The sequence below is a fragment of the Ranitomeya imitator genome, chromosome 2 (assembly GCF_032444005.1).
Source record: "Ranitomeya imitator isolate aRanImi1 chromosome 2, aRanImi1.pri, whole genome shotgun sequence".
In the NCBI taxonomy this organism is placed as follows: domain Eukaryota; kingdom Metazoa; phylum Chordata; class Amphibia; order Anura; family Dendrobatidae; genus Ranitomeya; species Ranitomeya imitator.
The window spans coordinates 754122552-754139173 of NC_091283.1; the positions used below are offsets into that span (position 1 = coordinate 754122552).

Sequence of the window (16622 nt, forward strand, 5' to 3'; positions counted from 1 at the left end):
TGAATAAAATGATATCTGCAATTTAAGGTCTTATTCCAGAGAAATTCACATTTTTCTTACATGTAAATGAGCTGCCCCCATAGCTTATTTTACATGAAGTGGGGCGTTACCGGTGCGACGTGTAAAGGCCGCTCTCCTGATCTCACTGCAGAGCTGTGTGCGACTATAACTGACAGCTGCAGGTTCCTCTCAGCTTCCATCACACAGGGCTGCAATATCGCTGCAATACCGTAGAGCTGTGAGCTGCAGCGAGTGTGTTTGTAGGACGACAAAGTTCAGTTCTACTGTCCTATAAATGTCTCACACTGGCAATGCCTCCATTTATTACAAATAATCCCTGGAGGCAGACTCTCATACAGATCAGTGTCCGGACCATATTCTGGAACAGCTCATTTAAAACAAAAACATGGATTTCTCCTGAATAAGACATCGGATCGCAGATATTAAGGCATCATGTTATTCAGTTTCCTGTGACCTACATGCCCATATAGACGACTTAGGAGGGTTGACCCTACTGACAGATTCCCCTTAAAGCAAGTGGATATCTCCTGTGGTAAAAAAAAGCATCCCCAAATTTACAACCAGTGCCATGTTCTTCCCTTCCTCCCCCCTCAAGTATTAAACCGGCAGGAAAGATTGAATCTTTCAGGGAACATCTTTCAGTTTTCCTCGTTAAAGACACTATGCCTATCCTAGCATAGTAGAGCAATTTACTGGCAAACGTAGTTCTGGTACATGAGCCGGAAGTACGTGTTGGCGCATGCGCACTTATGTTTTTCGGCTTTGCCCGCAGTTGGGCAAAGCATACTGTGTAGGCGCAAAAGGCTACGTTTCTGAGCACGCGCAAGATGTTGCACGGGGCAAGAGGCATTATCTATGATGTATGACGGCGACGGGCGTGATGTAGAGACCCAAAACCACGTCCATTGGACCGGACTGATAAATTAACATACAGCGCGGTACATATTAAAAAACGTTTTTATGAGTATACAAGGGGAGTCAGGGGGTTCTAAAACTTTGTAGGGAATGCATATCAGACGCTTAATAAGGCAATATTTTTAGCTGCTATGCCATAAAACTGGCGACAGATTCTCTTTAAAAAAGAGAACGCGTCACATGAAAAAACACGATTAGCCTGCAGATGTATGGTTAATCCGCAGGATAATAGTGTTCTGAATCTGCTGGCACCCACCTTTAGAGCCCCGCTGCCAGGAGGAAATGAATTTTGCTCCTACCAGCAGTGTACGGCTTCCTGCCATATTCAAATCACCACTCTATGTATAGAGAGCAACGGGGGCACAGGGGGCTTGGGGGGTCAAGATTACATCCGCCACTCTATATACACAGATCAGTGACTGAAACCACGCCGGCATCAATCCTATGATTGATATGCAGGAAAGCTCACAGGATAGTTTCCTTTAATGTGCCCACACTTTTCTCACTTCTGCCCCATTTAAAAAGGTACAGAATAATTGAACTTTCTGTAAAAGCACATAAAAAAAAAAACAACAATTCGGAATGTGATCATAAAGTGATCATTACTATGGGGGAGTAACATACAATTACTTGTTACGTCAAACTAATTTTTTTCTTTTTTTAATTCAGCAGTCTAGAGGCGTTTAATGTGTTTTTCAGTTAGCTCACAGTTTTTAGCGCATGTTTCTTTGAGCAGAGCCCAGTCATTCACATTTAGATGATAAAACAAAAACACTTTCAGATTAGACACGTATGAATGTTCGATAATGAACCACAAAAGGAGAGACCAGGCCAAATACAGCAAGCATTGTTTGGTTGAGTTTAATAATCCACCTCTTAAAGCATCCCATGAAAAAGAATTCCAAAAAGAAAAACATGGTGTAAATGTAACCAGGGGCAACATGTCAATAGCCCATCATAGAGAGTGGAACGGCCCTCCCTGCTAGCTCATCCTTTATACAAACTCTTAAAATATCATTATAAAAAGGTCTCCAATTCAGAAGTAGAAAAAAAACAACAAAAAAAAAAAAGATTGTCCACAGTTTAGATTGTGTTTTTCTAAATTGTTGGGGGCAGGAAGAATTTTTCATTGCGGAAACAGTAACCCAAAGAAGCACATGATGCAACGTTTATTAGCACCTAATGATCATTTCAGTCCGATACATCAACTAAAACTTGATCATGTTTGGCCAATACATTTTGCTTTTAATTCCCCGCCAACAAAAACAGTAACGATCGCATCGATTTTGGACACTTTGGTGTTAAGTTGAGAAGTGGTTTAAGGTAATGCCAAACAGATCATGAAAAAATGCTTCTACAGACTGTATCAAATATTGTCAATTTACAGCAGATCATTTTTTTTGTACAAAAAAGAAGAACGAACCATAGTTTTTAGTTTTCTGCAGTTTAGAAGCATCTAAATGCCGCTCCGCCTTAGCACTTCAGCCAATTTGAAATGAACTTTATGACCCTTTAGAGGTAAACCTCAGGCTCGGTTCAAAACTCTCTTGATCTACGAAGTGCTATGCCTAAACAACAAGTAAAGGTTATAGGGCATGACCTTGTATTAGAGAAGTCACTATGCCAATCTGAAGTTACGAAAGGTGTTCAACCCCCTCTTCCACACCGCAGATTTCTTGCCCTGAAATAATTGATTTTTAAGCAGAAATCGACATTGGGGATAAATTTAATTCTCACGTGATTCGCAAAGTCAAGGCCAATCAAACCAGTAATGGACATGGACTGACCATGAACTTCCACAGCAGGCAGCGTATACATGTGCCATCTAACGGAGGACTATAATGTAAGACTTCAAAAAGGCAGATCTTTAGTGGCTCTATAAGAAGATAACCAGGTAAGAGAAGACATTACAGAGTTATTCCGAGATTGCAAGTTATCCCCTAGCCATAAGATAGAAGTATAAAACCTACTGACAGCTTGGGTGTCCACAATCACCAGAACACCATCTTGAATGGAGCAGAGATGTGCACGCTCAACTTCTGCTCTAGTCAGTGTCTATGGGACTGGCAAAAATGGCTAAGGGTTTGCTTGTCTTTCTCTGGCAGCCTCGTAGACCATAAATACAGCGGAGGTCGAGTATGTGCAACAATGGTCTATTCCAGTCCATGGGATCACTGGAGATCCCATTAGAAGGACTCCCAGTCAACAGTAGGTCATCCCCTATCGCAGGGAATAATTTGTAATTTTGGAAAAAACCCATTTAGGTTCCTCATTCAACAGGAGACTTTTTTGTTGGGTAGATTACTGAATGGGAAATCAAGCCAATACATTACAAATAAACTTATCCACTATGGCCTGGGCATCTTTCCAAACCATGGGGCAAATCTTTAAACAGGACTTTAGCAACAAAAAAAAAAAAAGTGGGATGTGTGAAAAAAAAATGCCATTCATGCCACCCATAGTTCACATGTATTTGCAAAGCTACAGTACAATTTTGCAAACTGTATTTATTCCCACTTGCCAGCTTGAAGCCATTCAAAAATCAGTCACAAGTCCCTTCACCACCTCCACACTTTATTATAGCTGGGGTGGGGTTATTCTTGGGGGGGGGGATAAAAAAAAAAAAAAAAAGAAGAAAAAAAAGGGAGCCTAGTTGCGTTGACCTTTGGCACCTGGAAGGACTGTTTTCGAAACGTATTAGGAGCGCCGTTGCCTGTTTTTCATTAAGTGATCCTATAGGCCATGTCAGGTACACGCAAATTCTGAGTGCTTGCCAAGCATCGGGGAGGGTTAGATGTCCATTTCAAATTGAGCATCCTCACCTGAAGACAAAAGGAGATCATGAGTCACGAAGTCATGGAAACTGTCAAAGCACATACAGGACTACAAATATAGAATTCTATACATAAAGGAGAGTAAGTGATGCATACTTTCTTACAATGACCATTAGCCAAAACTTTCAGTTCTAACAATATCAAATTAAAAGAAAAAAAAAAAAAAAAAAAAAAAAAAAAAAAAAGAGAACCCTATGAATTTGGCAACACAATTGGTATACAATACCAAAACATGTGTTCCCAAATTTATAAGTTTTCCTTACTTTCTTATTTGAAAGACAAACCTTACATTTTTTTAGAGATATAATTATAAGGTTTGTTTTTCATATAAAGAAAAATGAATATTGGGAACATATTTGGTAATATAAGTTATACACCATATATGCGTTATCACATATGCATACATACACACTTTATAAGGGAAGAAAATAAAATATATACCGTATATACTCGACTATAAGCCGACCCCCCTAATTTTGTCACAAAAAACTTGGAAAACTTAAATGACTCGAGTATAAGCCTAGGGTGCAAAATGCAGCAGCTACCAGTAAATGTCAAAAGTAAAAATAGGTACCAATAAAAGTAAAATTAATTGAGACATCAGTAGGTTAAGCGTTTTTGAATATCCATATTGAATCAGGAGCCCCATATAATGCTCCATACAGTTTATGATGGCCCCATAAGATGCTCCATATTAAAATATGCCCCATATAATCCTGCATAAAGGTTAATAATGGCCCCATAAGATGCTCCATAGACACATTTGCCCAATATAATGCTGCACAAATGCTGATTATGGCCCCATAAGATATTTGCCCCATATAGTGCTGCACAAACCTTGATTATGGCCCTATAAGATGCTCCATACAGACACTTGCCCCATATACCGTAATGCTCTACAAACGTTAATTATGGCCCCATTCAGACACTTACCCCATACAGTGCAGCCAAAACATTATGGCCCCATATAGTGCTGCACAAACAATATGGCCCCATGTAGTGCTGCACAAACGTTATGGCCCCATATAGTGCTGCACAAACGTTATGGCCCCATATAGTGCTGCACAAATGTTATGGCCCCATAGATGCTCCATACAGACACTTGCCCCATTTACAGTAAAAATAAAAATAAATCACATACTCACCTCTCTGTCGCTCATGCCCCTGGCACTTTCAATAGTTACCTGCTCCTTGTTCCAGGCGGCGCTCTGTCTTCAGGACTGACGTTCAGCAGAGGGCGCGCACTGACTATGTCACCGCGCCCTCTGACCTGAGCGTCACAGCTGAAGACAGAGCGACGCCCGGAACGAGGAGCAGGGGACTATCGCGCAGCGCAGCACTCCCCCCCTCCCCGTATACTCACCTGGTCCTGGCACGGTGCAGTCCCTGGCTTACCCGATGCCGCAGCTTCATCCTGTACTGAGCGGTCACCGTTACCGCTCATTACAGTAATGAATATGCGGCTCCACCTCTATGGGAGGTGGAGCCGCATATTCATTACTGTAATGAACGGTACCATGTGACCGCTCAGTACAGGAAGAATCTGCTGCTGCCGGCGCCGGGGAACCCAGGGACCTGCAGGGACCGCGCCAGGAGTAGGTAAGTATAATTTCACAGCCCCCGCTCCTCCTCCCCTGTCGACCCCTGCGTATGGCTCGAGTATAAGCCGAGAGGGGAACCTTCAGCCCAAAAAAGTGGGCTGAAAATCTCGGCTTATACTCGAGTATATCTATAATATAACGCTGGGAGCGTCATTCTGTCCGAAGCCTTTATAGACTGCGCAAGCGCTGGCGCAGTCTGGACCCCACAGAGTGACGCTCACAGGAGATCGCGGTATGCGTAAACACTGAACACACACCGCGATCTCCAACGGAGAGGCAGGGACCGTGGACGCGCCAGGAGAGTAAGTATTATATTCACCTGTCCCCCGTTCCAGCGCTGCGTGCCGCTCCATCTTTCAGGTCCTCTGCCTGTGACGTTCACAGTTCAGAGGGCGCGATGACGCGCTTAATGCGTGCCGCCCTCAGGGCCAGGTGAATATAGCAAGTGCTGGGGTGCCTGAGCTAGCGGCGATACCGGCACCTGACCCCCACAGCGCGCCGGTGTCCCCGCCTGCTCAGGCCCCCCAGGACTCGGCGCCCAGCGACGATAGGCGAGTATGGTTTTTTTTTATATATATATATCGTAGCAGCATACGGGGCATATAGAATGGAGCATCTTATGGGGGCCATCAACCATAATGGAGCAGTGTACGGGGGCATATACAATGGAGCATCTTATGGGGGCCATAAACCATAATGGAGCAGTGTACGGGGGCATATACTATGGAGCATCTTATGGGGCCATCAACCTTTATGGAGCAGTGTACGGGGCATATACTACGGAGCATCTTATTGGGCCATCAACCTTTATGGTACAGTGTACGGGGCATATACTATGGAGCATCTTATGGGGCCATAAACCTTTATGGAGCAGTGTACGGGGCATATACTATGGGGCATCTTATGGGGGCCATAAACCTTTATGGAGCAGTGTACGGGGCATATACTATGAGGCATCTTATGGGGGCCATAAACCTTTATAGAGCAGTGTACGGGGCATATACTATGGAGCATCTTATGGGGGCCATAAACCTTTATGGAGCAGTGTACAGGGCATATACTATGGGGCATCTTATGGGGGCCATAAACCTTTATGGAGCAGTGTGCGTGGCATATACTATGAGGCATCTTATGGGGGCCATAAACCTTTATGGAGCAGTGTACGGGGCATATACTATGGGGCATCTTATGGGGGCCATAAACCTTTATGGAGCAGTGTACGGGGCATATACTATGGGGCATCTTATGGGGGCCATAAACCTTTATGGAGCAGTGTACGGGGCATATACTATGGGGCATCTTATGGGGGCCATAAACCTTTATAGAGCAGTGTACGGGGCATATACTATGGAGCATCTCATGGGGGCCATAAACCTTTATGGAGCAGTGTACGGGGCATATACTATGGGGCATCTTATGGGGGCCATAAACCTTTATGGAGCAGTGTACGGGGCATATACTATGGAGCATCTTATGGGGCCATAAACCTTTATGGAGCAGTGTGCGGGGCATATACTATGAGGCATCTTATGGGGGCCATAAACCTTTATAGAGCAGTGTACGGGGCATATACTATGGAGCATCTTATGGGGGCCATAAACCTTTATGGAGCAGCCTATGGGGCATATGGATGGGAGCAGCAAATTACAGAACGGTGGAGCAGGATGGGAGCAGCACATGATAGAATAGGGCAGCACATGACAGAACTGGGCTGCTCAGGCCCCCCAGGACTCGGCGCCCAGCGACGATAGGAGAGTATGGTTATATATATATATATATATATATATATATATATATATATATATATATCGTAGCACCATACGGGGCATATAGAATGGAGCATCTTATGGGGGCCATCAACCATAATGGAGCAGTGTACGGGGGCATATACAATGGAGCATCTTATGGGGGCCATAAACCATAATGGAGCAGTGTACGGGGGCATATACTATGGAGCATCTTATGGGGCCATCAACCTTTATGGAGCAGTGTACGGGGCATATACTATGGAGCATCTTATGGGGCCATAAACCTTTATGGAGCAGTGTACGGGGCATATACTATGGGGCATCTTATGGGGGCCATAAACCTTTATGGAGCAGTGTACGGGGCATATACTATGGAGCATCTTATGGGGCCATAAACCTTTATGGAGCAGTGTGCGGGGCATATACTATGAGGCATCTTATGGGGGCCATAAACCTTTATAGAGCAGTGTACGAGGCATATACTATGGAGCATCTTATGGGGGCCATAAACCTTTATGGAGCAGCCTATGGGGCATATGGATGGGAGCAGCAAATTACAGAACGGTGGAGCAGGATGGGAGCAGCACATGATAGAATAGGGCAGCACATGACAGAACTGGGCTGCAGGATGGAAGCAGCACATGACAGAACGGGGGTGCAGGATGGGAGCAGCACATGACAGGATGGGGGCGCAGGATGGGTGCAGCACATGACAGAATAAGGGCGCAGGATGGGAGCAGCGCATGTCAGAATGGGGGCGCAGGATGGGTGCAGCACATGACAGGATGGGGACGCAGGATGGAGCAGCGCATGACAGGATGGGGACGCAGTATGGAGCAGCACATGACAGGATGGGGACGCAGGATGGGTGCAGCACATGACAGGATGGGGACGCAGGATGGGTGCAGCACATGACAGAATAAGGGCGCAGGATGGGAGCAGCGCATGTCAGAATGGGGGCGCAGGATGGGTGCAGCACATGACAGGATGGGGACGCAGGATGGAGCAGCGCATGACAGGATGGGGACGCAGGATGGAGCAGCACATGACAGGATGGGGGCGCAGGATGGGTGCAGCACATGACAGAATAAGGGCGCAGGATGGGAGCAGCGCATGTCAGAATGGGGGCGCAGGATGGGTGCAGCACATGACAGGATGGGGACGCAGGATGGAGCAGCGCATGACAGGATGGGGACGCAGGATGGAGCAGCACATACCAGGATGGAGACCATATACCAATATAGATGCTCGCCACCCAGGCGTAGGATGGGTTCAATAGCTAGTATTATATAATAAACATTTAAATATATAATATAAACAAACTGAACTGTTCTACAGCTAAATTAAATACAAAAACAGTACTTTACTATTTTTTGCGGTGCTGAAAACGAATAGGATGTTTAAATTGATGACTGGATCTAATTTTCAAGATCCAGAGGCGGTTGTGATTACTTATGACACCTTTCATGCATGCTTATAGGAAAATTGTGTCTTTATTATTTCATCATGAATACTACATTGTTAGTAGCTAGTCTAATATATCATCCATTTAGGCTTTTGAGCCTTCAGCATTCTATCATCTTAAAGCGACCAATCAAAAAACGCCAACAAGTGGTAAGTACTGCTTCAATAGAAGTCTTCAAACAGTCACCGTCTGATGGTTTAGCGACTCCTGCATTAAGACACGATGACCCTGGAGGTCCCTTCCAACGCTAACATTCTGTGATTCTATGAACTCTGCTCCGATGACCTAATCCTAATCACAGTTGCATTAACTACTTTTATAAATGCTCTCTGGGTAAGGAATACAGTTTTAGTAGTGATGAGCGAATATACTCGTTACTCGAGATTTCCCGAGCATGCTCGGGGGTCCTCCAAGTATTTTTTAGAGCTCGGAGATTTAGTTTTCATTGCCTCAGCTGAATGATTTACAGCTATTAGCCAGGCTGAGTACCAGCCAGGTTGCCTGCTTGCTAGGGAATCCCCACATGTAATCAAGCAGGCTTGTAGCTGTAAATCAGTGTTCCCCAACTCCAGTCCTCAAGAGCCACCAACAGGTCAGGTTTTCAGGATTTCCTTAGTATTGCACAGGTGATAATTGCATCACCTGGACAGGCAAGCATTCAATCACCTGCGCAATACTAAGGAAATCCTGAAAACATGACCTGTTGGTGGCTCTTGAGTACCGGAGTTGGGGACCCCTGCTGTAAATCATCCAGCTTCGGCAAAGAACACAATCTCCAAGCAATAAAAAAAATACTCGGAGGTCACCCGAGCGTGCTCGGGAAATCTCGAGTAACGAGTATATTCGCTCATCACTATTTCTTAGCATAGTGACATGTTTCTGTATGCTTTTTCAGATATGCCTCGTCCTTGCAATAACAATGTAGTTAGATTTTGCTACATACGCAGCAAAGTCAATTTTGTGTCACAAAGGTGAAAACTGACCACCATGATAAGTAAAGCCTACAAACCTGTATTTTGGCTGCAGAATAGGAGATCAGGGCAAGGGTTGGGCTCCACACATGCTGCAATGGATGTGCATCACATCTTACCAAATGGTTACATGGGAAGTGGCAATCTATGCATTTTGCAGTCTCAATGATCTGGAGAGAGCCAACCGATCACACTACCAATTGCGATTTCTGCATGGTGCCCCCCATCAGGAAAGGAGATAAGGGAGACATGGACTTTACAGTATCCAAACATTCCATCTGCAATACGCAAAAGAAACGGTTCCAAAATCACCAGAATCATCAGTTGAGTCTAATGAGGAAAAAGAGGGCGCTTTGTGCCATGGAGCATCTTCCTCGTGACCCAGACGGTTATAAGATGTGGTTCAGTTGAGGTTGCTAACAACAAAGTGAACTGACTGATCTGGTTAGGGATTTGGTTCCGCCCAAGAATAAGGCCGAGCCCTTGGGTTCCAGGTTGCAGAAGTGAAATCTCCTAGTGGGCGATGTTCGGATTTCTATGCTCTACAACTGTGATCAAGATCTTGTCAATCAGATTTATTAAATTGGAAGACTGTCTATAACATTAAAAAAAAAAAAAAACTATAGATTTGGCAAAAAATCTGATTATTTGGCATAGATTTAAATGATTATAAATTAGATTTCAATAAATGTTAAATTTTCTGTGTATATTACCAATAGTGTAACCACATTTATAATGTGTATAAGGTTTGTCTGACAAAGTGATGGGCATGAATATGATGAAAATGCCTGTTTTAAAGTGGCGTTGGCATTTGCTCACCCATCCATTGTATGACGCTGCCTTCTTATTATTGGGCAGCATCAGAGTGGAAAAAGTAAAAGCCCATAGAAAAGAATCTATTACCAACTCCTTGGATGGAGAGAAGATCAGCATAGTGGCATTTCCATAGCACCCAGGCTAACATGGTTCTATGTTGTGTGAACTGGGCCTATGGCGTGCCATAAAGTACATCTTACCAACAGTAGTCTTTCTGTCATGATTGTTCAAGTTGTTCATTTCTACTTTGTGCTCTTCTACAACAGTACTGGGGCTGGTCACTCCAGGAATATCTGGCAAGCGGCGGGGAGGGGTCTGAGCCAGGGGGGAATTGCGACGGTCCAAGAGAAACTTGCGATCATAGATGATCCTTGTACCTAGCGAAGAAAAATGACAAGAGCTAATGTAAAAAAATATATATATGTATACACACACACACACACACACACACACACACCATACTACGAAGTCAACTAGAGTACTTCTATGAATATTAATCATGTGAAGCCTATAGACAGCAGTTAAAGTATACAACATTTTAGCGAAGTCCCTAGAAATGGAAATGCCAATCTCCACAAAATAAATACTTCTAATAGAAAGGGAGCTACTTTTTTGTGCCACATGCTGGCAGGATCAGGACATGGCGTGCATAGCTAGAAACAGAATACAGACCCGAGGGACTGTACATAGGCTACACTGTAAATCACCACGACACTGCAATAAAGTATCCGGTCAGGAATACAATAAGCATCATTACCAATCAAGAATCAGTATATATTATACTCGTGAAAAGAGCTTTGGGAATGCAAAGCTCCTATCTGGACCAAGTCCAGACTCTCGCTCTGCCACAAGTGGAACAAAACAAGTTCTGATCAGCAACTCTGTCTGAATTTCACATACAACCCATCTTATAAAACGCAAAAAAAACGGAGTTTATTCATCTTGCTTATATAGCAGCATGAATTCCACAGCACATTACAGACATCATCATCACTGTCCCCATTGGGACTCAATCTAGAATCCCTAGCAGTATGGCTTTGGAGTAAACCAGAGAACCCGGAGAAAACCCACTCAAACACAGGGAGAACAAACTCCTGTAGATGTTCGAATGATGACAATGCACTGAAATGATACCAGATGTGACCACTATCAAAATACTCTCATCACTTTATTAACTTAAAAGGAGCCCGTCAGGTCCCCCATGCCCTCCAACCAGCAGCATTCACAGGTGATTGACCGTAGACTTCTGAAGTCTGGACCTTGCCTGGTGTAGGTCTGGTCTTCGGTGCTTGACAGTCGCTGTCTAAGTCTGGGCCTTGCTGGTACACATGGCTGTGGTAAGCCGTCATGGCTGCTGGAGCTGCAGCAGGACCAACCGCCACCTTCGGCTACTTTCACTCTAGCGTTAACTGCAATCCGTCACAATGCGTCGTTTTGCAGAAAAACACATCCTGCAAAAGTGCTTGCAGGATGCGTTTTTTCCCCATAGACTTGTATTGACGACGCATTGCGACGGATTGCCACACGTCGCATGCGTCGTGCGACGGATGCGTCGTGCTTTGGCGGACCGTCGGGAGCAAAAAACCGCTACATGTAACTTTTTTGTGCGATGTGTCCGTCTTTTCCGACCGCGCATGCGCGGCCGGAACTCCGCCCTCTCCTCCCCGCACCTCACAATGGGGCAGCGGATGCGCTGAAAAGCAGCATCCGCTGTACCCGTTGTGCGGCGGAGACAACGCTAGCGTCTGTAACCTCGGCCCGACGCACTGCGACGGACCGAGCCCGACACTAGTGTGAAAGTAGCCTTCCTTGGCGCACTTGCCTTTTGTATCCAAGGCTGGCTTTGCTGCCGTCATCTGGCTGAGCACTGGCCAATTCCGTCCCTCCTGCAACGCCTCTCCTCTGGATCAGTTCTGCAGGGTTTTGCTCAGGCCTGGAAGCCGCACGGCATAGCAGCGTTTTATACCCTGTGCTCCGTTCTCCTACATATGCACTAGATTTACTTCAGCTGGCGAGGACGCCGCTTGTGCAAATTATGTGGTCACACTCACAGGGGCGCGATAACATGGAAAGATGGCCGACTAGTCTGGGGATCTAACGCCCTCAACTAGTCAAAGACCTCAATAGCATAGGAAATGGGGGCAATATACAGTAAATGCTTTATTATACCTACCGTAATTGTCACTGAAAGAAAATTATACAGGGCTGGTTAGGCAGGGAGCTTACTCATACATAGGTGAATGCTGCTGGGTTGGAGGGCATGGGGGACCCGACAGGTTCCCTTTAAAGCAGATCTCTCACTGGATTTTGTAACTTTAAAATCAACACCCCCTCTTCTGCAGGACAGAGGATTCTATCCTGATGAAGTCCTGCGTGGCCTGGAAAAGCGTTGACCGTTTAAACCTTCAATAAATGATGTAATCTTCCTTCCGTTTGATTCTTTGTGGATATATCATCAGCAGCACATGAGTGACATCTCCTTCCACATTTCTATCAGTGACCGGTCAGCAGATGCCTCTATATCATATTTGCACAAAATTCCAGATCAATCAAAAACCATGGACACATGGCTCTTCATCATTATTCACTTTACAATAGGACCATGTAGACCCCTCTTCTGGTAGAGGCTCAGCTCCCACAGGGAAAAGAAATCTATTGCTCAGCAATGTTCATCATAAACATCCTATAAATGGCATAGTTGGAATATACTGCCCCCAATATTCTTGCCTACATACAATGACCCCGCATTGCCAATGCAGGTGCCCCAATTCCTTCGGCCAATCAGATAAGGACACATTCAAACGCTGCAACAAATATCCTTTTAGCTCAATTTTGAACCACATACAAAGCTACCCTGACATTAAAGCGTGTAACACTTGAAAGGTAAGCTAGAGGCCCCCTAATAAACTTGGATAGGTTATTGGTCTTTTGACTTAAGGTGCCTTTATCAAGTGTAAAACACATTGTGTCTGAGGCGGGTTAGAAGAATCGTCTGTTACTAACGACCCGAGGACTCGATTATGTCCTTATTGACACCGTGCTCTCGTGGTGATATTCTTCCACCCACAGTAAAATATACCCAGATTTACCACAAGGCCCGCTACTTATCAGTGCTCCTGGGCCACAGGCATTCGGAGATTGACTGCATTCAGTAGCGTAGCTACCGGGGGGCAGAGGGGGCCATCGCCCGGGGCTCGGAGGGAGGGGGCCCACCCAGAGCTATGCTACTGTAACTGCTGCGCGCGCCAATGCAGTTACATTCTGCCGAAGAGCAGGGAGAATCATTCTCCCTGCTCTGCCGCTATGGGGCCCCTGAGCAGGCGGGGGCCCGGTGCCAGCAGTGGGCCCCCCGCCCTTTATCGCAAGGTTAGCTGTATCGGCATCTAGCCGATACAGCTCACCGCATTGATGAGGGAAGGAGCGATGCGCTGCTTCTCCCATCATCCCCCACACTGACAGCGAGCGCGATGACGTCACCGCCCGGCGCCCGCTGTCAGTAGATAAGCGGGAGTAGGAAGCACCGCTGGGACAAGTAGGAAGAGAGGTATTTATTGTCTATAGGATCTGGCTATTGGGGGGGGGGGGGTGCTGCCTTATATACAGGATCTGCCTATTGGGGGGGTGCTGCCTTATATACAGGATCTGCCTATTGGCGGGGTGCTGCCTTATATACAGGATCTGCCTATTGGGGGGGTGCTGCCTTATATACAGGATCTGCCTACTGGGGGGGGGGTGCTGCCTTATATACAGGATCTGCCTATTGGCGGGGTGCTGCCTTATATGCAGGATCTGCCTATGGGGGTGCTGCTTAATACTACAGGGTCTGCCTATGGGAGTACTGTCTTGTACTATATTGAGGACTATCTGGCACATTATACTATATGGCGGTTATCTATAGGGCCATCATACAGTGTGGGGGTTACAGTGAGGGGCCATCATACAGTGTTGGAGCCATCAAACAGTTTGGAGGCTAATATGGGGTCAGTATACTGTGTGGGTGGTACTATACAGTTAGGGGGCATTATACTGTCTATAGGGGAGCTGTACAGGGGGGAGACTCAGGACATTATTAAATGTTAAGTGGGCACTTATTGTTATAGGGGAACTCAGGTTATTCTGACTATCAAAAGGGGCACACAGGGCAATATTACTTTCTAGGGGGCAAAATGTGGGCACTTTTCTAGGGCACTTGCACCCGGCATTTCTTTAGAGGGTACAGAGAACCACACAGCAGGTGCAGTAATAGGGACACATACGGCAGCGGCTCAGTATTGGAGTATCAGGGGCAGTAACAGGGACACATGGCAGCAGTGGCTCAGTATTGGGGTATCAGGGGCAGTAATAGGGTCACATACGGCAGCAGCGGCTCAGTATTGGAGTATCAGCAGGATAAGGAGTTTGTGCAGGTTGGGAATAGATGGTGATAGGGCTGGAATATTAGAAGTGAAACGTGTCTTTGTTGTAATCTCTGCAGACGAGTTGTAGCTGGAAGAAGTTGTCATGTCGGTCTGGGCCAGATGGAAAAGACGTTGTCGGTCTGGGCCAGATGGAAAAGACGTGAAAAGTGAACGATTCCATCAAAAAGGACATCAGCGGTAAGTCATTATCTGTAACTGTGCTGTGATCTCTTATATGTTCTGTAGGGCTGGTATCTACCACTGACCATATGGTGGTAATATCCATGTTGGTCTTTATATAAAGATTATCTTCAATAAGAGCGCGGTCATCTGCTGAGGTTCTCCTCCACTATTAGGGCGCGTCACAGAGTTTTAGTCAAGGTTAACTGGTTAGGGGCCCACTCAGAAGGTTTGCCCTCCTGAACCAAAACCCTAGCTACGCCTCTGACTGCATTGCTAATATATGCCTAAAAGTGCTGTGTATCTATTTTAGCACTACAGTATGAACCAAGGAGAGTCCCCATATTCCACATGGGTATTTTAAGACACCTGATCGATGATGTCCTTAACACCATTAGCGCCTCTATTTCCCCCCACCTTCTCAAATTTTGCTACCATCTACACCAGATATCCTAAGTGCACACAGTGTTCTACCCAAATAACCGAGTATCACATGAGCGGAGTCCCAACAATAACTTGGCAAGAAGTACACTTCTGTACCAAACCTTGTGACACTGAGAACATTGCTTGGCCTGCACCCAGTAAAGTAGAAACCAGTTACATGGAAGGTAAATATGTATTCTAAATTGAAGAAATGCAAGGAGCCAAAAGATGACTTCATCTTATTTCAGGAGTTGTACAATTTTTACCAAAATCATTCAGTATTAAGTCAGAAATTCAGGTTTCCCCTAATAGAGAAGGTCTTAAATGGGTATAATTCAAGTGATTGAAAAAACAAAACAAATGAGCAATTTACCTTTTATTAAATGGGCTGTCCGGCCTTAGAATGTGACTTCACATAGCGTGCACTGCACACAGAGGATTCTCTAGTGCCGGGTATGCGACAGCAAGTATGGGATTAGCACACTTCCGGCTACAACCCGATTAGACTGTGTCCGACCTCGTTTAATACATTTGCATTGAGCAAGGTCATGCCCATCTAGTCGGCACGTGATGTCATGAATTCGATTCACATATTTGCGGTCACGCACCTGCTACTCCCAGCACAGACACCAGAGAATTCTCACAGTACGTAGTGTACGAGCTGAGAGAACCCACAAGTCTGCAGTCACTCTGGCCAGACAACCGTGATCCCCGTGCTGTCCTGTCTGTATCCTCGCTTCTTCTTCCTCCCTTGACCAGGTCATGCGGTATGATCAGACACAGCCATTACACAGTATACAACAAGGGCTCATTTATAAGATCATCTCAGCGCAGGACTTTTTTTTTTTTTTAACATCCAATTGTGGAAACTATTACAAGATCTAGTGATTAAAGGGAACCTGTCAGCAGGATTGTGCACAGTAACCTACACACAGTGTTAGTTCGGTACCATTATCTACTATATATTTGTCTAAGGGTCACTTCCATCTTTCTGTCCTTCTGTCTGTCACGGATATTCATTGGTCGCGGCCTCTGTCTGTCATGGAGTCCAAGTCGCTGATTGGTTTCGTCAGCTGCCCGTCATGGCTGCCGCGACCAATCAGCGACGGCCACAGTCAGATTAGTCCCTCCCTACTCCCCTGCAGTCAGAGCCCGGCACGCGCTCCATACTCCCCGCAGTCACCGCTCACACAGGGTTAATGCCGCTATTAACCCTGTGTGACCAAGTTTTTACTATTGATGCTGCCTATG

The 16622-nt window shown here is 45.6% G+C and overlaps 1 protein-coding gene across 1 annotated transcript in view; it reads right to left on the reverse strand.

Moving 5' to 3' along the window:
* Window positions 1-1781: 1781 nt before the first annotated feature.
* EIF4EBP2 (eukaryotic translation initiation factor 4E binding protein 2) overlaps window positions 1782-16622 on the reverse strand; it is a 41190-nt gene continuing 26349 nt past the window's right edge. Inside the window, exons 2-3 of the mRNA XM_069753307.1 lie at window positions 10572-10748; window positions 1782-3758 (exon numbers count right to left, since the gene is read on the reverse strand). Of these exons, the coding sequence (XP_069609408.1) occupies window positions 3727-3758; window positions 10572-10748 (209 nt within the window). The 3' untranslated portion in view covers window positions 1782-3726. The remainder of the gene's footprint in view (window positions 3759-10571; window positions 10749-16622) is intronic.